General features: G+C 37.3%; 1 protein-coding gene across 2 annotated transcripts; it reads right to left on the bottom strand.

Moving 5' to 3' along the window:
* Window positions 1–6,617: 6,617 nt before the first annotated feature.
* On the bottom strand, window positions 6,618–17,419 carry LOC133305934 (uncharacterized). Of its 2 annotated transcripts, none has more exons than XM_061506203.1 (16): window positions 17,173–17,419; window positions 16,381–16,530; window positions 16,170–16,265; window positions 15,998–16,069; window positions 15,816–15,887; window positions 15,503–15,721; window positions 14,587–14,697; window positions 14,383–14,493; window positions 9,307–9,432; window positions 9,105–9,173; window positions 8,892–8,998; window positions 8,338–8,421; window positions 8,144–8,231; window positions 7,638–7,757; window positions 7,338–7,522; window positions 6,618–7,203 (listed from the first exon to the last, which is right to left on the bottom strand). In XM_061506203.1, exons 2-16 carry the CDS (start codon window positions 16,492–16,494, stop codon window positions 6,900–6,902), a joined length of 1,878 nt encoding a protein of 625 aa, XP_061362187.1. In that variant the 5' UTR covers window positions 16,495–16,530; window positions 17,173–17,419; the 3' UTR covers window positions 6,618–6,899. The 2 variants fall into 2 exon arrangements, with proteins under 2 accessions (XP_061362187.1, XP_061362183.1); XM_061506199.1 differs by having other exon boundaries at window positions 17,194–17,419.
* Window positions 17,420–21,832: the final 4,413 nt, after the last annotated feature.

The raw sequence follows: 21,832 nt of genomic DNA, 5'->3' as shown, positions 1-21,832 counted from the left end.
AATGAGCTCACTTGCTGCTCCCAACTTCAAGCTAGACAGAACCCACAAAAATGATGATCAAGAGAGGTTCTTTCACACCAAAGATCACTCCTTGGAGCTCACAATACTAGAATAAGAGCTCCCTCAACAAAGATCAAGAACACAGCCCTCTAAACCCCTCAAAACAGACACCCAAACTCAGCGACAAGGTCAGCAACACACTCCCAATGTAACTTTCACTCACACCAAGTGTTTAGGAGAAGATTTCATGAAGAAAATGGCTCCTAGGCTCAAGAAATGGGGAAGGGAAGGCAATGGAACAGTAAGAGGAGTTGGTCAGCCTCCAAGGTTCACGCAGCAACTGAAATAAGCCTAGGGTTTTGTGCAAAATGAGTATATATAAGCGATTTAAGTTAAAACACACAATATTAGCACTAATAGCTACGCTTATCAATTTAATCCCAAACATAGGATTCTGAACCTACTCATTTTTCTAAGATTTATCATATTTTTATTTTATTTTTCGCAGCACCTTTTCGGTATGCGCTTTTCCATAGCCAGTATCAGTTCTGGCATCAGTTCTCATTATTTTAAGTTGAAACTTATTTTACAAGTCCCACATATTATTCTAGTGACATATACACACTTTTCATAACTTTTCGGGATACTTCATCGGTACGCATTTATACCGAGTAGCAGAATCGGTATCTGCACTTTTCGTCAGAAAAACGACTTTCAGCATTATTAATCACTTACCAATATTATGTAGGCCTTATCATAATTATTAGGGTCAATTATGGGATTATTTCCTAATTTATCACAATTAATTAATTGACTTCCTTAATTAACGGTGCGGGTTCTTACAAAAGTATTCGGATACTTTCTGGAGACATTGAGTATTCGAATACTCATCGATGAGTATTTGAATACCTCCTGCAGATTTAGTCTTAAATTACTTAAAATGAGTTGGAAAACCTTAATCACTTAATGGAACCTTGGGCTTTGAATAATAATGATTATTTCTCTTATAAACAGACTGTGATTGTGTTGTTTGATGATATTGAGCTTGTGTGGACTTGGCTTGGATTGTTAGCTTACGAGGTAAGTTTTCGTGTCCTCGGTTTAGCCATTGTTGGTTCCACCATACCCCATGGGGGAATGGTTTATATGCATGATGTGTTTTTATGTATTGACTTTGAAATGTTGTTGAGTTGTATGTGCAAGTGCCTTATGATATGCATGTGTTGTTCCACCTAGACGGTAAGCCTGAGTATGTAGGAGACATACAATAGGGTGACTCTGTGGGTGGGTGCAAGTGGTGTCTTACACTGATTGTAGGTAATAGACTTATGTAAACCCTGCATTTCTCTGGCCAGTAGAATAGTTGACACAAATGACATGATTATTCTGCTGCATTGCACTGATTTTGGAACTTATATTGTTTTGCTGCTTTTAGAACTTATATTGCACATGTAAGTGAGCTTGCGGTGGATAAATCCTTGAGGACCTCTTGTCTTACTGAAATTTCTGTTTAGAGATCTCACCCAACGTTTGGAGCACAATTTTCAGGTTCAGGTAACTCGGGGGTTGATACCTCGGGCGGCAAGAGGCCGGAGCTAAGTTGAGATATATACTGTTATTGATTATATGCTTGGATGCTGGCATGTTCCTTATTTATTATCATGTTGTTTGGTTTGCGACTCTGTTGGGCTTTGTTGCCTTATTTAGTGAGCATGGGGGTTGTCCATGCCACATTGATTGGCTATGATTTATTTTAGTATTGAGTTGTATAATTGTATCAGGATTATGGTCCGGGCTACGTGTTGTAGTTCCGTGACTTAGATACTCACATTTATTTATATTATGAGGTTATTCAGTGCAGATAGATGTTTATTTTCAATTACATACAGGCAATGTTTTATGAAAAAAGATTAAGTAATCAACTTAGTTAATGTCGATGACGTCATAATTGAAAAAAAAAAGTTAATTCCGCATTTTAATTAAGCGTAGCTTAATACGATGATATGATAACAAACCGGGTATACACAGGGTGTTACACATATCATCTACATAAACCAAAAGGCATGTGAAAACATCACCATCTACTTTGGTAAATAGAGAATGATCAGCACTTGATTGAGTGAAACCAAGGTTGCGAAGTTCCAAGGTCAGCTTTGCATTCCATTTCCTGCTGGCTTGTTTTAGTCCATATAAGGACTTCTGCAACTTGCAAACAGGTTCTTTTTGGTTGATATAATGCCTTCAGGAATTTTCATATAGACCTCCTCCGACAAATCCCCATGAAGGAAAGCATTATTGATATCAATTTGCTCAAGAAACCACTAGCAACAGCAACCGAAAGTAATAATCTGACTGTGGTGAGTTTGGCCACTGGAGAAAAGGTCTCAAAATAATTTACCCCTTCCATTTGGTTGTAGCCCTTGGCAACCAAACAAGCTTTATGCTTAGCAACAGTGCCATCAGGGTTATGCTTGACCTTGTATACCCACTTACAGCCAATTGGATGCTTGTCCTTGGGAAGATCAATAATAGAACAGGTCTGGTTGCGGTTGAGAGCATCAAACTCTTCATTCATTGCCAAAATCCATTCCTTGAATTTGACAGCTTGGTTGTAATTTCGTGGTTCAACAAAGGAACTCAGATTGTGACAAAAAGAGGTATAGGAAGAGGAACACTTGTTATATGAAACAATAGAAGATAAAGGATGAGGTGAGGATAAGTGTTTACCTGGAGAAGATTTATTTTCAGCTGAAACTGTGGAGAGATTGCGTTGGAAATCAGTTAAATGCCTTGGCTGCATCCTCACTCTAGTTGATCTTCGAAGAACAGTGGGTTGGTCTGGTATGAAGTCAACATTATAGTCAGATTGTAATGGAGCAGGTTGGACCTCAATTAAGGGTGAAGTGACAGATGGATTGGGTTGAGGATTAGGTAGTGGTAAGTCATATATGGTAGGTATTGAGGTGAGTAGGACTGTAGGTGCAGTTTCAGATCTTGAATAGTCACACTTTTGATCATCAAGAAAAGGAAAATTCCTCTCATAGAATATAACATGCCTTGAAATAAAAATTTCTTTTGACTCTAGGTCATACAAGACATAACCCTTGGTCCCATTTTTGTGACCCAAATACACACATTTTCGGGCTCTAGCATCAAATTTTATACGATGTGCTTGGAGAGTGGAAGCAAAAGAAAGACATCCAAAGGCCTTAAGATGGATTAAAACAGGTGGTTCCTTGAATAATAGCTTATATGGGGACTTGTCATGTAAGACTGGAGAGTTAAGTCTGTTAATAATATGGATAGCATGTTGAATGCAGTAGCGCCACAAATTTTTTGGGATATTTCCTTGGAAAAGTAATGCCCTTGCTATGTTTAATATATGTTGATGCTTTCTCTCCACAACACCATTTTTTGTGGAGATTCAACACAAGAAGTTTGATGCAAAATCCCTTTTTGAGCAAAGAAATCTGACATCAAAAACTTAGGACCATTGTCACTACGAAATGTCTTAATGGTTACACCAAATTGATTTTTTATTAGTGTGACAAAATCTCGGATGTGGGTTCTAGTTTCAGATTTTAACTTCATCATGATACCCCATGTGAACCGTGTGTGATCATCAACAATGGTCAAAAGATATTTATGGCCATGAATTGAGGAAATGGAATAAGGACCCCAAATGTCAATATGAACTAAATCAAAGGCTTTATCACTAACAGTAGAACTTGAAGGAAAGGGCAATTTCTTTTGTTTAGCATAATGGCATATATCACAAGGATTATCAACATTCTTACAAGAGATGAATGGAAACTGAGTCATCATTGACTTTATTACAGAGGAAGAGCAATGGCCTAATCTTAAATGCCACTAATCAATAAGACAAGGTTTAACAGATACTGTATTGGTGAGTTTTCTATCTTGTAAAGATGTTGTCTTCAAATTATGAACTTGAGTAAGGATGTACAACCCTCCAACTAGCTCAGCTGAACCAATCATCTCCATTGAAGGGTGTTGCTGAATGGTGCAAGTAAGTGGCTGAAAAGTGAGACAACAGTTAGTGTCTTTGGCTAGCTTGGTAACTGATATCAGGTTAACATTGAAATTCTCAACATAAAGAACATCTGACAAAGTCAGTTTTTGGGAAAGTATGACAGTTCCTGAGTAATAAGAATAAACCTAGTTCCCATTTGGCAAGGATATAGCTACAGGCTCAATCTTTTTAGGAAGAATCAAATTTGCAAAGGAGTGAGTAATGTGGTCAGTGGCTCCTGTGTCCAGGATCCACTGAACCATATTATTACCTGAAGATGAGCCTGAGTTGTGTTCATTAATTGCCTTGACCTTGGCTTCAACATTGAGTGCCTTGGTTTGCACTAGGTTGCTAGCATGAGAAGGTGTCTGTGGTTGATGCTGTACAGATTGGTACTGCATGGATTGATGTATCATCTCCATAATAGCATTATATTGATCCTTAGTAAAAAAAGATTATTTTCTTGAAGAGGACCAACATTACTAACATCAGCATATGAATGCATTTCTTCAAGAGGACCAGTGGTAATCGAGTTTGCCTTATGTGCACCTTTAACTCTGTATCCAAGTGGATACCCATGCTTCTCAAAGCATGTGTCCACAGTATGATTCGTCTTTTCACAGTGAGTACACAAACGAGGAGAGAAGGATCTGCCATGGCCACTATTATAACCACGTCCTCTGCCTCTAATATTAGAACGTCCCCTTCCTTATTGTTGTTCTATAGAACTAAAAAACACCTTTGAAGTTCTATCTGCAGAACCAGGCACAACATTCTCCAAGTGCATCTATCTCTCTTGCTGAGTAATCAAGGAGAAGACACGATTTATTGAAGGTAGGGGATCCATTAACATAATTTGGGATCTTACATGAGAAAATTGCTCATTAAGTCCCTTGAGAAATCGGATGGAATAATCTCTGTCTCTGATACTTTTTACTTGAGAAGAGATTGAACAACAAGGCCTAACACACTTACAAGTAGGTGTTGGCTGCAAGGATTCTAACTCATCCCATAGAATTTTGTGTTGAGTGTAGAAATTTGAAACTGAATTTTCTCCTTGATGCAGACGAAAAATTTCATCATGCAAATCAGAAATCCTGAAAATGTCAAACAGAGAAAACCTCTCTTTGAGGTCCTTCCATACATCTACAGCACGATCCATCCATAGAATCGACTGTGAAATAGAGTTAGTAATGGATCGATGCAACCATGAAAGAACCATGGTATTGCATCTCTCCCAGGCAGCATACCTTCGATCTATCAGATCTGGCACTGAGATGGAGTCATTGACGAACTGAAGCTTATTCTTGGAGATCAAAGCCATCGTCATTGCTCTGGCCCATCCATGCTAGTTCCTTCCATTCATGAGCGTAGATACTAACACAAGGGATGGATATCTCTTTTGCGTGGAGGTAGTAAACACTGCTTGGATCTGAAAAATTTTCTGATGCATGCACCACATCTACATTCACAGCTGCATGCGTAGCATTTGAACCATTTTCTTCATTACTTTGGGGAGAGCTCTAATCCGCCATGGTTGCTTCTCTGTGGCTATCAGAAAAAGAACCAAAGGTCTCAAGGTAGAATCACTGGGACAAGAAGGAGAAGATAGCGCGAAGGAAAATGGCGAATATCAGAGCTCTTGGAGCTGTGATACCATAACAGAATAAGAGAATACTAATGATCTCATTGCACAATGAAAAGAAAACGAAAGTCTGATTACAGAAAGAAAACACATCAACTTATATATGAGCTGCATTACAAAGAGTAACCCAAAAACTAATCAAGCTATTACTAACTAAACTTGACAGCTAAGCTAACAGCAGTTAACTAAGTAACAAACTTACAACTAACTAAGTAACCGTGAGATTAATTACAAAGGTAATAATTTGATTCAGATCTATTTAAATAAATAGATATAACAATAATAATTGCCTAACATTTTGATTCGTAAATGGGGTAAAATGTTAGTTAAGGCCTAGCTCCACTTTAGGCCCAGCTTTTGCTGTTTTTATACAATCCTTGTATATCGTTACTTTTAACCATTTTACCTTTTTTAAAATCAAAGATATTTAATAAAAGGAGTAAAAAGTTGATTTTACCCCAAGTTAAGACCTTTCTTCTTCCTCTACGAGCCATTTCTGCTTCCTCTGCCAGCCTGACGCTGCAATTTACCTGCAATTCAGCTGCAAAAACAACTGCAATCGCCATTCCACTAACCACCGCCATAACGTTGGCATTTAGAGCAACAGAGGTCTAATCGTGTCCGACACTTCCCGACACTCTTCGACACTCCAACACGCGTTGTAAAAACTCAAAATGATTCGAAGGTGACATTGCGTTGCATTTTTAGTTCCAACTATTAAATTTGTTGGATTAAGATTACCATTTTATTGAATTTAATATAAATATTTGAGATATCTTATGTTTCTTTGCAAAATTAATGGATATTATATTTTTTTGTTAAATTATTGAATATTAAATATAATATATACTACATAAATTATTTAATATCAAAACGTGTCCTAACATATCAAAATCTAACATTTTTTAGAATTAACGTGTTGAAATGTTGTGGTGTCATATCACATGTCACATGTCGGTATCGATACTACATAGATCCTCAGTATAATTATAAATACAAGGTAGCGGAGACCGGAATCTTCAAAAGTAGGATGGATGCTCCTCACATTCTTCAACACAATGCAAAGTGGAAACAAAATTTAAGCTAAATATACAAAAATTACAATTTTGACCTAATATCATTGCTCTTTTTTTTTAAGGACCCCACTATGTTGATGAGTTCCCAGCCTAAGTATTACAAAATTGACAAGTTTTCTATAATGTATGAGATAACAAACAGATACTACAAAGACTCTGGACTAGTGGATGGTCTGATTCTTGCCGGCATTCCAATACATTGTTTCAACTGTGTCCCAGACCCATATTTCCATGATTTGCTGGGAGTTATAGACATTTTGTTCAAGTCAGGGTCGAAATCAAGACCTTCTACGCTTACTATCATATCATCATCAATCATATCCTTTGCATTCCTGTCAACAAAATCATCATCCGATACATCACTGCCACTATCACTGACTTCATCATTGTCATCACAATCATATGTAGTTCTGATCTTCGACCAGCGGGCAAAATGTGGCCTTATGTAGCTGTAGACAGTCAAGATAGACAATGGAGTGGAGAACAAAAGTTAGATCAGCACACAATTCAAGGGAAAATGTTCTGTCGAATATAAAAATTTTCAGTGATATCTCTTCATATCCAGAAGCCTAAGGTTACAAACCTTTCGCTTTTCTTCAATAAACATGGATCAAATGGGAAGAACGTGTCAAGTCTATCCATCCCACCAAAAGCCATGGAAAGATCAGACTCGAGCAAATCATCGAAAACAAATGACTCTGATGCCATGAAAAGATGAGCAGCCTTAGCCTGTCTAAGAAATTCCCCTACTACAGTAGGCAAACACACCTGTTGGAAAGTCAGAAGGACATGAGTACTGTCTAATCATTTTATCAACAAAAACCTACAATTAAACATGTTGTGTACTCCAAAAACCATGAAAGCTTTCTAAAAAGTTCCTTACATTCAAGGCATTCAATTTATGTTTCAAGATTGGTTCTATGGGCATATTCAGAAGCTGTAATTTGAGCCTTGGAACGTCCATCAATGATCTCATGCGAAAACACAGAACATACATAATGGCCTGCTCACCAAAACAAACATAATGAACAAAAAAAAATAAAAATTCCAAAAATAAAAATAAAAATATAGCAGCTTCAACATGAAACATAGCTATAGCAGTTGATGGCAATAGCGGAGATGTTTCCACCAGGTTAAAGACATTTAGAAGGCAGCAAAACCAATTGACTATATTCATGACATAGTCAATGAAAAATCAGCCAATATAAATATTGACGTGGGAGAAGAGACATCAGAGTCAAAAGCCCACACTAAACTACATGTTAAATTAACAGGAAGTTCGCAAGTGGTTGCATTCCCTTGACTGAGTTATAAAGACATCATATTTGCAGTTCCCCTTCCCCACCACCTTATATCCTTAAAAAGGTAAAAAGATGTCAATGCACTTGCCTGGCACCCAGAATAAAAAACTTTATGTGCTCGTGGATTCATATCAAAATCATGCAACTTACAATAGTCAAAACACCAATCCACCAATCTGAAACCACAACAAAATATAATCAGATCAATTTATTTACTTTATTACAAAACAGAAAAATCAATTTGGTCATGATGGACAGAGGAAAATCAATATGTTTCCAAACCTTTGTATGATGCTAGCAACAAGTGCAGTTGAAAGAAACTTTGCACGGGACAAATAACTACCAAGATAAGCAACAGCACTCATCCTGGAACAAATGAAGACAATTACAAACGTCATAAGTTACATTTGAAAATATACATCATCACATGCACCCCATTACAGCTTCCACAAGTTTCGTTAACAGAAAAAAGCATTTCAAGATAATGTGGTGCAGAGCCCATTTTACAAAGCAATTAAATTGCAGCTGGTAAGACCCCCATTTTGAGAGAGCAGACACATCAAGCCGTATAACAGGATAATTGAAACTTAATAGTTGTTATCAGTCTAGTAGCTGCTGCATTAAGCAAGGACAAATGGTTGATTATGGCTACTGTAATCATTGATTATCAAGTTAAAGAGTTTATCAAATGAAAGCATGTACTAAGAGAGTAAAATTAATACTGCCAAATTTCACAGCAGCATACATAACTCCCATTTCACCTGTAGAATTCATCATTTGGTCTTGACAACGAGGTGAATTTTAATTTTAAACACAACAATGCAAATCAAAATTACCTAGTAATAGGGGGATCAACATCACAAACAAACATCTCCACAAGAGCCATGGCAAACTTCACACCGCACCCTTCGGGATCCAGTGCACAGGCATAGAACATCACAAACTGCAACGAAATAAAGACAGTGGCAATACATTTCACAGAAATAGTACCAACAAGAAACATAACACAAGCGAGCAAGAAACAGTAAAAACTGAGGAAAGAACAGTACCTGGCTAAACTTTGACTTGTACGCATTCAATACAGTTCTCTTAAATGATGTTAGTAGAACATTGAAGACCTAATCAAAGAATTTAATTAACACAATTAACTATATCCCAAAGTCATCTCATGCAATGATCAAATATATCCAATATGTTGCGTGTATTTGCCCATGCACAACAGTGTGTGGTTATATATATATATAGGAATACCTCGGCCAAACGGCCACTGCTTTGACAGGATTCAAGATGCAAAAAAGTCAGCTCCATTAGGCTATCTAATTTCTCAACAACCATGTTGCCTTGTAAATTTTTCCTATTTAAAAGCTCTGCAGGAGGCTGAAAAATGAAGAACAGAAACCATGAGATGACATACCAGTCACGGAAAATTCAAGTAGACAACTCAAAATATAGAAAACACCCTTTCACTAGAAAAATATTGATCAGTACTAAGGATCATGTTTTATCCTTCTAAAAAGAAGTAAAGCTCAAGATTTTACTGTTGATGAGAAAATCAAAGAACTGGCTCTCTAAATCTTTAGTATGTTATACGGCTTTTTATTTCAATTTAAATCTGTTGATTGATGGAGAAAACCACAGTTATTCTTTTTTTGGTGTCCATTCTTCCTTCTGTGCTTACCAGTTTTATTTGCTTTTGCCATTCTACTTCTAACATGACTTGTGGACACTTTCAGTCAATCTACACAGTTGTCATGCAAATGCTACAACCATGACACAGACACTTTCAGCCACTATTTGTTTCTGCCACACCAACATGCAAATGCAAGCATGACACATGACACTTTCAGCCATTACATTTGTTTTTGCCCTTCAAACTAATAATTCACTGAACTATCACTTGAAATGTTTTGTATTCATTATGAAGTAGTGAAATTATATGGTAAACTATTGCAAAATAGTAAAATATTTTAGAATTTCTTTTCTACCATCTTTTTTCAGTGAAGCAGGCACTTCAAAATTAACGAGTAAAACTCAAGAATTTACTGTTGATGAGAAATCAAAGAACTGGCTCTCCAAAATCTGTAGTATGTTATACAACTTACTTTTTTTTTTTATATACAATCCAGGGCAAAGCCCCAATGTTATACAACTTTTTATTTCAATTTAATTTTGTCTACTGATCGAGAAAACCGGTCATTCTTTTTTTGGGGTCCATTCTTCCTTCTTTGCTTACCAGTTTTATTTGCTTTTGCCATACTACTTCTAACATGACTTGTGGACACTTTCAGTCACTCTACACAGTTATGCAAATGCTACAATCATGACACAGACACTTTCAGCCCCTATTTGTTTCTGCCACACCAACATGCAAATGCAAGCACATTACATTTGTTTTTGCCCTTCAAACTAATAATTCACTAAACTATCACTTAAAATACGTTTTGTATTCATAAATTTATTTATTTATTTTATATTTTTGAATACTCAAATGTACATAAAAATAGAATACAAATATAATTATTTATAATATTTCATTTATGTTACGAATACTTATATTAATAATAATATTACAATTTCCACTATGTTATTATACCATCTATACCATCTATTAATTTCTAAGAAATACATAATTCTTTTATGAATTAAATGAATTATAGATATGAATTAATAATCATATTCATAAATGAGTAATACTAAAAAATAAATAAGACCCCTGGAATATCCTTTTTTGATTTGAAGTGAAATTATATGGTAAACTATTGCAAAATAGTTCAATATTTTAGAATTTCTTTTTTAATATCTACTCCTTTTTTCAGTGAAGCAGGCACTTCAAATTTAACGAGTAAAGCTCAAGATTTTCCTGTTGATGAGAAATCAAAAAACTGGCTCTCCCAAAACTGTAGTATGTTATACAACTTTTTTTTTTGGATACAGTTATACAACATTTTATTTCAATTTAATTCTGCTGATTAGTTCTATTTGCTTTTGCCATACTACTTCTAAAATAACTTGTGGACACTTTAAGTCATTCTACACAGTTGTCATGCAAATTATACAATCATGACACAGACAGTTTCAGCCACTATTTGTTTCTGCCACACCAACATGCAAATGCAAGAATGACACGACACTTTCAGCCATTACATTTGATTTTGCCCTTCAGACTAATAATTCACTGAACTATCACTTAAAATATGTTTTGTATTTGTTAGAATATTAGATATGATATGATTAGATATAATTAGATATGATTAGATATGATTAGATATGATTGGATTCCGTCTTATCCGTAAATATTCTGACTGTATTCTGACTGTATTAGGATTAGGTTTGGGCCTTTCACTTAAGCCAATTAGGGTCTCTATATATTGTAACTCTCTGACACAGATCAATACACAACATATTATTTTATATTCAAGTTGGTATCAGAGCTCTTTCGTTCTGGGAACCCTCGCTTCCGCTTAGAAACCTTGTTTTTTGCTTTAAAACCTAAGCCCACTGCTTAGGAGTCCTCTTTCTTGCCGTGCGTCCTTCCGGCAAGCCTTCTAGGGCTGTAAACAGCCTCTGAGTGATTTTTCCAAACGCGTCAGCACCTCCGACGGCCACCGGAACCACCGTCCGCCGTCAGAATCACTGTTCAGGCAACCGGAGACTTTTTCCGGCAACTTTTCCGACCAAACTTCACGCGATCAGGACCCTCTCTTCCCGGCGACCAGGTCTGTGGTGGTCCGGTCAGCAACGCATCTCCCACGCGCCAACTGTCTTCTCTGCGCGTGGGCTTCACGCGCCACCTTCTGCCAGCGCGTGAGCACTATTCCGGCGGCTTTTTCCGGCCGGTCTTGGACAGAGAAGCTCGCCTTCTCCTCTCCTTTCTGGATCTATGATTGTTTCTCTGTGGGTCTGACCTTAGACGCGTGGTTCTTCTTGATTGGATATCGTTTGCCTTCGTTTACGGCTTTTATATTTTATCTTTAAATGGCAGCAGCATCTCCTGATCTCTCGGAGGTTAACTCTCCTTCTATTGTTGCAAATATAGCTCAGTCAGACAATGCATCATTTGGTTCAGGTTCGGACTATGCTGCACTCCAAACCCCTCTCAGGAAGGCTTCTCCTCAGTCTCAGCCTTATACTGGTAATCCCGTTGCTTTTGTTTCTCATTCTACATCACTTGGCACTTGGATATTTGACTCCGGTGCTACCGATCATCTCTGTGGTAATAAGGAACTCTTTACATCTCTTACTTATTCTGATCATTTACCGTCTTTTACCCTTGCGGATGGAACCAAAGCCCCAGTTCGTGGGATTGGACAAGCTCGTCCGACCTCTACCTTGGCCCTGACATCTGTCTATTACATTCCTGGCATCCCTTATAACTTAATTTCTATTAGTAAGTTGATCCACTCCCTCACTTGCCCATTACTTTCTCTAACCATTCTGTTTCTGTGCAGGATCCGGGTACGGGGAAAATGATTGGAGTAGGTCGTGAGTCACGGGGGCTTTATTATCTGGATGTGCCTCGTCCTTCAGTAGCATGCTCTCTCACAGAATCTCCACAACTTATCCACAGTCGCCTTGGTCATCCAAGTCTTTCAAAGTTGCAGAAAATGGTTCCTCTTTTGTCCGGTCTTCAGTCTTTAGATTGTGTGTCATGTCAACAAGGGAAGCATGCACGCTCCTCTTTTGCCAGTCGAGTCAATAAACGAGTTGATGCCCCTTTCTCTCTTGTTCATTCAGATATCTGGGGTCCAAGTCGTACCTTGTCTGTCTTAGGTTTTCGGTATTTCGTTACCTTTATTGATGATTTTTCCCGTTGCACTTGGACCTATTTAATGAAAAATCGTTCCGAGTTATTTTGATAGGGCAAATGACTGCTTCCACAGCCTTGTAAACATATGTACAGGCTCTGACTAAATTACACTACCAGTACACCAACCTATAATTAACTAATACTTATTTTTCAACTAAACTCAGATCAGCAAACATCCCCTCCCCTTTTGTCCTCCCTCTCCTAAGAAAATACTGACAGATGCAATGCTCACTTCCTGCTTAGCATATGACATACAAGCAGTTAATTACCTGGATTCAACGTGTGAAGTTTCGCCACTTCACAAAGCTGCTCAACCTTAACCATGGCCTGATCAAGCCGAGCCAGAGTACCACTCAGCTCGGCATATTAGCCTGAAACAGGCAAAGACCAGAATAAGGCCCTCTGAATTTTGATAGGGCAAATGGCTGCTTCCACAGCCTTGTAAACATATGTACAGGCTCTGACTAAATTACACTACCAGTACACCAACCTATAATTAACTAATACTTATTTTTCAACTAAACTCAGATCAGCAAACATCCCCTCCCCTTTTGTCCTCCCTCTCCTAAGAAAATACTGACAGATGCAGCAAAGGAGAAAAGAAAAGGAGGGTGGTCATTTCACAGATCAACAAAGTGTAAATCGAACTAATCAAACTGTAACAGGTCAATTAGAATAGAAAATTCACAGGCAGATTAATGTTCTTTTTCGTGCTATGGCATGTAAGTAAAGCTTATAAGTATAAAAGCATAGGGCTTGAGGAATTATTAAACTTCACACAGCAAAGTTGCAACAGACAGAATCATCCACAGCTTCACAACCCATCCACTGCCAGCTTCTCTAGCAAGCACATTTTGCAAATGCAGGCATTGGCAAACCAGAATGATGCCTGTTCCATTTCCCTTCCAAAATAATGGATTCGCAATAGCCGAGAGATATCAATTAAGTATAGGCAGTCAAGTTTCTACAACTAATAGAAGTTGATATTGCAACAGCAAATTATGCTGACATCAGGAATTGGTGATTAGTAGTGTTTTATGCAAGTTAATAACAAAATAGGGATTGGCTAACTTCATTTTGTTTATCCAATCCCATACTCTCAAGTCTCAACCATCCCAATCCGTACCATCTCCCATCCTTGGGAAATTGCTACTCATCCTCAAATGGAGATTTGAAGATTATGGAATTTCAAGGCCACTATAATGACCACACTTCAGCTTTAACATTTATCATTTCATGAAACAATGTATTAGAAGCGAAACATAGATTAAAATGATATCACTTCAGAACACACAGAAAATGCATAAATGACAATACACCACACAAGCCCTGTCAAGCCGAGTTATCAATAGAGCAAAACAAAAAATTAAATTTAGTTTATTTTTTGAGCTGTCCAAGCAGGCTTAGCTCGGATGGACTTAAACTGAATCTCAATGCAATGGAGCACCTTCTTGATCTTCAACACATCATTTTATTATAAGACTACAACATGAACTTTAAATAAATTATATCGACCATACCTTGTCATCATATTTCTCATCCCCATCTGCAAATTCAGCAACGTCATCTAACTCCATTTCAAATATGCCCTTGGCATCTTCCTGCAAGATGCCATCCCATCCAATTTGCACCTACAACCAGGTCAAATAGAATTAATTTAATGGACAAAAAATGCACCAAATTTGCTTTGATGGAAAAAATTAAGGGAGGCTTAACCAACTTACATCCAACTCTATCAACCTATCAACAAGTGCAGGCAGCATCGTACCACTGACAATTTCACCAATTGCACCACCCTCCAGCCGTAACATATTCTCCACATACATGACAATCACCTACAAGCAACAAAAAAGCAAGTTAACCTTCATGAAAAGGATTACAGCTAAAAAATAGTTTCTCTGTGTTAATGTAAAGAACCAATTCAACCCAAAAACTTAAGCTGCTAAGTGATATTATATATTTCTAACACGCCCCCTCACAGAAGAGCCCACTGGGCTTGAAGGGTGGACAATGCATAGTCTCATCCTACCAGTGCTAAGAAAGTCCACAATAATTAATTATTTTTATTAAGAGAATGGAGGTGGTGAGGATTGAACTCGTGACCATTTGGTCACGAATGCTCTGATACCATGTAAAGAACCAATTCAACCCAAAAGCTTAAACCGTTAGGTGAGGTTATATTAATGATTTTATATATCTCTAGTAGTTAAGTTGACAAAGCTAGACAAAAACAAAAAACTAAAAAGCAGAAGCTATCTCCATATCAATATATTACTAAGTTTCATCATAGCATTTTGAAATCAAAATGCATACTACAAAAGTAAAAAAATGACCAACATACGTTGCCCAAGGAAATGTAGTCTTAACAGATCCTGCAAAATGAATGCTGCAAAAGTAAATAATGCACCTACATTCAATTTCTAATGAAGATATCCATACAACCATAAAAAGGGAAAATCTGGACAGTTCGCATGCTGAATTTAAAAATCGGCGAGCAAAGAAGGTACATGACAGCTAACATCAAGATAATTGAAATGTCATGACACGTCATCACATTAAACACAACAAATTCATAAATCGTAGTAGTATCTAGCAGAAACAGTTGCTTGAACTCTAACTGCAAGTACAGATTGAACGTACAGGTTCTTTACTGAAGACACTCGGCATTCGCTGGACAACTATTGGAGATAGTCGCAAGGGGGCAAGGGGCACTAAATCAGCTAAGTCTTTCAAAGCAGCATGCACCCGGGATAGAACTTTATTCTTCCTGTCAATTCCATTCTCCTGTTTATTAGGTGGCACAAAATTTTCCACAAGAATCTCCAAACACCAATCGATATATTTTCCATTGGAAGCGGCCTGCAGAAAAATACATACGGTTCAAACTTTATAAAAATTTACAAACGACTCTATAATTACAAGATTCAAGGGTGATATAAAAAAAATAATGTACCAAAGATATGATGAGTTCAAGCAGTGCATCCATAACATCAGTTCCATAATCCCACAAGCTCATACTTGAAACCTGGACGAACAATTTTACCAGGATCATTGACATCCATAAATTACCTTGCATGGAGGAATAAATTGAAAGTCCCAAACACAGCATGAAGAGCCAACGTAAAAGAAACTTACTGCGGAAAGAAGAGATTCATGATGAACAGAATCTATATAGGACACTGCTCCAGAAAGAGCCTTCAGAGTTGTCTGGAAACATAAAATAAAACAGAATAAAGTGTGGTCAGTACGCTTGAGCCCAAAATACACAAAATTTCATGTTGTTATGAACTTGAACTCAAGAACCTACCACCAACAAAGCAACCTCATCAAGATTAAGGTTCTTCTTAAGGTTCTTCTTAAGGAACAAATAACCAACAAGCTCATCATAATTTTCTCTATCACCCTGAGCCACAAGAATCAAACCTTTATTTTCTTTAACAAATGAGAGATAAAAATGCTAGCAAGCATGGTGAGCATGAAAATGAACAAAAGTTGTGGCAGTGTCTATAATGGTTTACCAACGTGACTGCAGCAAGAGCATCTCTGACATAATAAATTAACTGCGAATCACTGAAATCAGCATTTTCCATTTCTGGAAATTCTTCCTTGTCACTTACCAGCACCCTTCCCATGCTCTCTTAAAAACCCAAAGAGCAGCCCTTACACACCTACACACACACACAAAGAAAAAAACACGAAGCAAAATTAACAACACTTATTAAGTATAAGTGAAATACCAATTAAGCTAATATTGACAAACGTTACAATCCAGCAAAACACGAACACAAGTTAATCGGATAACATTTACAGAGTAATGAAGTAACTAAAAAATATAAATAAACAAAAAAAAAATTAAACCTAAAAGAGTATCAAGTTTACATGTGACGGGAGAAAGAATATCAAGCTTCACAAACATATAACCATAACCCACTGATGCCATTGAAAAACAGAATGCAAAGGCAATTGTAACAATCACATAGCAAATCATTGTTTGGCAAGAAATTATATCAACATTCAACCCACATACTCGTCACCATACATCCCCGCAAATCAATCAATTCAGCAAACCAATAAAGTAGATTTCATTCATCCAAACCAGTCCAATTCAAGCTATTCAAGCAATTAGAGTACAGACGCGCAAATTTTATTCAATTCAAGCAATTAAATTATCGTACTCCAGTGATCAGCGACCAAGTGGGATAAGTCTATTGCTCAACACAAACAATGACACTAAAAGACATAAAAAAAAATTACGACGAATTAAGCATGAAAATATTGTTAAACAAAAGAGAGAGCGAAAGACATGATACTCTGGCTCGAGATCTTCTTACTCGTGTTTTCAGTCTCTCACTATCCGTGCCTCCTTCTCTCTCTCTCTCTATGAACGAAGTTTTACTCTCTGAATGTTTCTCTCTCTCTCTCTGCAGCGCCTAAACTAAGAATGGAAAAGAATGAAGCACGTAATGGCGGTGAGATTGGTGAAAAGCTGTTACTGGGGATAGCCTTGGCTATCGCCGCCTCTTCTTTAAGGAAATGACGACTAAGGAGAAGAGTGAACGATAACCAGGGTTTTGACCTTTAACCAATTGCCAAACTCATAATTTATATACATATCAAACTTTTTTTATTTTTTTTAATTTCAAATCGATGTGAACGATTGTTTGTTAAAGCCCAATTCAACCTGTGAATGGGAAGCCCACTATTTAAGTCCATAAAATTTTGGTCTCGGTTTAAGTGCGTGTTAATATGACTGAAATTTTCCCAATAGATATGCCTGGTTGTTCTGGTTCTATAATTTGCATCGTTAAGCTATATTGGCTGAGCTTGGGCCCAATTGTCTTTTGTGTCTGTATTCTAAAACTGTTTTTAAAAAATAAATAATTAATTAATTAATTATAAGGTTTGATGTTTATCCTTTTAAATAACATAGAATTATGTCATTTTAGGAGAGAAAAAGACACAAGCAATAAAAATTATGGAAAGAAAGTGGATGATTTTTTTTAATTTAAATTTTAAATAAAAAATATTAATGTGTATTTTTCTATATTTTAAAATAGCATAACTCTATATTCTTTAAAAGGATAAATATTTTTTCAAAAATTAAAAAAAAGGTACATTAGGCGTGTGGATGATCCCCTAATGGTGACAATGTTAGAGTTATTAGTTTTGTGGTCATACTTGTCGAGACTCGAGATACCCTTAATCAAAAATGTTATTAGGAATAACATTTTTTTCTTAATAAGAATATTTTATTTTATTTTTGGTAAATCTTAATAAGAATATTTTATGTACAGTGAACATGCCCTTTATTTATTTATTCATTTAGATCATTTTCGTCACGTAAAGTTCCAAAAAATTCCGTTATTGGCTGATGCTATGTTATAATATGACTCATCAAAGCATAAATTGAGCCCAAAATTAAATGGATTTCCTTCCACATGCTGGATTGGGCCCAGCAAATAATCGATCACATTGAAACCAAATAAACCAAACATTTGAGGTTTGAGGGAACTAACCATAACCCTAATAAATAACTATTGATTATAAACTCCTAATGAAGGATTATTGGTGGTAATGGATGCTTTGACTGTCCAAAGACCAATGTGATGTAAAATAAAAGGACATTGGCAATGATGGAAGTAGTGAAATAAAGTATATTTTTTGGAAAAATATTTATTTTTTTAAAGAATAAAATATTGTGCCATTTTTAATAAAATGGTAATGTTTTACTTATTATTTAAATAAAAATATTTTCGTCAATAGTTTTACTTTTCCCTCTTCCTCGTGATGATCCTTTATTGTGTGACAAGTTTCTCCCACCATAAAATACACTTGTTTTATTTAAAATAACATAATATTTTATCATTTAAAAGACAAATTCTTCTAGGCTTTAGCCCTCGTTATGTAACAAAAAAAAATTAAATTTTAACATAATGGGATATTATGATTACTTTTTTCAATACATATTCTATTTATTCAATCAAGATATCAAGAGGAGAGAAAAAAAAAGAGCAACTGTGAAAAATAGACAATTGTGGACCATGATAGAAAGAAGTAGGTGTTTATCGAAAGAAAAAAAAGTAGGTAGAGTAGACATAAAAAAAATTGGCATAACTTCCTTTTTTGGATGTAAACATCCCTTTTTCTAATGTAAAAAAGTGAAGTTTTCATCATCTAAGTCAAAAAATGTGAAAATTATAAATTAACATTCTCTGTGTTCAGTACATGTAAATTGAAATGAATCATTCATCAAAGAAAACTATAAAGTGTCAAACAAAGAGAACATATCAGAGAGTGTGTTGGTCCTAAATGAACTCAGGAAGGGGTGTGTTCTGTCTGAAAGACAGAGATGTCCAACTGGTGGCTGGTATATTTTATGTAGGATCTAGGTGCCCTCTCTCAAGTATCTATGAATGAGATACCCTTGAGGGTAGGCTGATCACTGTGCACAATAATAATCGATATGATCAAGGCGTGGGGTGTGTGCACAGTGACAAGCTAAGAAAGAAGGTTTAGAGAGAGAGAGTGTGTGTACCTTATTGGTTTAACCCTGTATTTATAGATGGGTTACCTGAAGGAGTGTAATTCTGGGCCTCTTAGGAATATTGGGGGCCCAAGTCCAACTGCTTAGCTGTCTGGATAGGATTGTCATCAATAGGAGATTCCCTTCCTTTTGTGTTGTCCTTTATTGGTCCTTCTAGAATACGGGCCTTTGTCAGGTCCATAACAGTTGCCCCCCAGCCCGGTAGTTTGGTTGTACAAGCTGCCGGGATGTAATAGCAATGATCTCTTCATTTTATTTCGCAAGTCTGTTTTCTTTGTCAAAAGTTAGATGTGTTGCTTTCATAGCAATAATTTTGATTTCTTCGAAAGAATTTGAGAATCTAAGGGTATCCCTCTATCTTCTAAGATTATTTATCTCGGCTAGAACCCACGTTCTTGTTATTTTTGCAAGACGGGTTCAAATACCTCGGTTTGATGCCTCGGCTAGAACTCACGTTCTTGCTATTTTTGCAAGACGGGTTCAAATACCTCGACGTTTTGGCCGGGCTAGAACTCGCGATTCTGCCCTTGGGCAAGACGGTTTCAAATACCTCGACGTTTTGGGCCGGGCTAGAACTCACAATCTTGCTCGTTTTGGCAAGACGGGTTCAAATACCTCGACGTTTTGGCCGGGCTAGAACTCGCCATCCTGCCCTTGGGCAAGAAGGGTTCAAATACCTCGACTTGTTTTTCAAGGCTAGAACTCTCAATCCCGCCCTGTGGGCAAGACGGGTTCAAATACCCCGAACAATCTACGGGGCTAGAACGCTCAATCTCACCCTTTGGGCAAGACGGGTTCAAATGCCCCTGCATTGTTGCGAGGCTAGAACTCTCAATCTCGCCCTGTGGGCGAGACGGGTTCAAATACCTCATGTTTGTTTCCGTGGCTAGAACACTCAATCCTACCCTTTGGGTAGGACGGGTTCAAATCCAACAGATTTCCTTACGGGGCTAGAACACTCTATCCTGCCCTTTGGGCTGGACAGGTTCAAATACCTCGTGTCTGTTTCCGCGGCTAGAACACTCAATCCTGCCCTTTGGGCTGGACAGGTTCAAATACCTCGTGTCTGTTTCCGCGGCTAGAACACTCAATCCTGCCCTTTGGGCTGGACAGGTTCAAATACCTCGTGTCTGTTTCCGCGGCTAGAACACTCAATCCTACCCTTTGGGTAGGACGGGTTCATTTCCGCCGGATTGCCTTACGGGGCTAGAACACTCAATCCTACCCTTTGGGTAAGACGGGTTCAATTCCGCCGGATTGCCTTACGGGGCTAGAACACTATATCCTTCCCTTTGGGCTGGACGGGTTCAAATACCCCGGATTCTCTTGCGAGGCTAGAACTCTCGACCCTGCCGTCTTGGCGGGACGGGTTCAGACTCCCCGAATTTGCTTTATTTTGGGTCTTTATGCCAGATTGGGGTGTGACCCTTTCTCTAGGATCCCATCTCTCCAAACTCGTCTTCATTTTTTCGCAGATTGGGGTGATTCTCTTTCTAAGACCACATTTCTCCAAACCTGTCTTCATTCTTTATAAATAAACCATTTATATTCCGGTGGGCCGGTCTTCATTTTGACTCTCTCTTCACAACCTACAAAAGTGAAATGTAAACATTTGATTTCAAGTTTAGGCCGGCAGTATTCGCCTTTTTTCTCGAGCCCGGCTTCTCTTGCATCGGCTCTTCTTTCAGCTTGGCTTCTTTTGCCCAAGTTTTGTATTCATCTAAATGGATTTCCTTACTTGAGTGTATCCAGATTTCTTTCCTTTTTTAAAGGGGATCTCTACACCACCTGTTTAATTATTCCTTACATCACAGCATGAAGAAGATAATTAGCAATAATTTTGGTTCAATCAGCAATCCATGATAATTCAATCAACAAATTATATTTGACCATATGCTATATGATCTGATTGAGCACCCATCCTAAAGCTCCATGCTCCCTCGTTTTCTTGATCTTTATTTATACTCCGTGAACATAGGGAACGTGGCCTCATGGTGAAACCTGATGCTCCTTTTTTTCATGATAATATTTAAATTATCTGCCGGTCTGCTTTTGCCGACATATAAGACTAAACACATGCATAACAATGTTGATCAACTTTCAAAATTATACATTTGCATGTCAATGCCTATGGAATGAGCCATTAAATGCATCATGGCGCAAGGCAATCAGCATTCCAAAAAAGAACTGATAGTGAGATATAGGAGATAACGGATTATGTGGAGACTATAACCTGCTTGGGAAGCCGAGCTCTTTCATCATTGAAGACGCTGGCATCGGAAATACAACTCAGATAACGAGATAATTTCCTTTATGATAATTCTATTGGTTTTGCTTTGGTTTTGCTTTAATTTTGATGAACGAGACAATCAGCAATCTATAACGAGACAATCAGCAATCAGTGCTAATTACCCGTAATCAGCAAT

This window comes from Gastrolobium bilobum, unplaced genomic scaffold (assembly GCF_033153095.1).
Source record: "Gastrolobium bilobum isolate Gb01-03AN ecotype WA unplaced genomic scaffold, APGP_CSIRO_Gbil_v1 utg12987, whole genome shotgun sequence".
Taxonomy (NCBI): Eukaryota; Viridiplantae; Streptophyta; class Magnoliopsida; order Fabales; family Fabaceae; genus Gastrolobium; species Gastrolobium bilobum.
This window is presented reverse-complemented; position numbering and strand designations above follow the sequence as displayed.

What these genes read in the sequence shown, in the direction of transcription:
- LOC133305934 (XM_061506203.1), bottom strand. Translation starts at nt 16,494, where the DNA reads ATGGGAAGGGTGCTGGTAAGTGACAAGGAAGAATTTCCAGAAATGGAA. An exon ending in ATAGGTTGATAGAGTTGGAT is followed by an intron (nt 14,494 to 14,586) that starts GTAAGTTGGTTA and finishes ACCTGGTTGTAG; the next exon opens with GTGCAAATTGGATGGGATGG. An exon ending in ATAAATTGAATGCCTTGAAT is followed by an intron (nt 7,523 to 7,637) that starts GTAAGGAACTTT and finishes ACTTTCCAACAG; the next exon opens with GTGTGTTTGCCTACTGTAGT.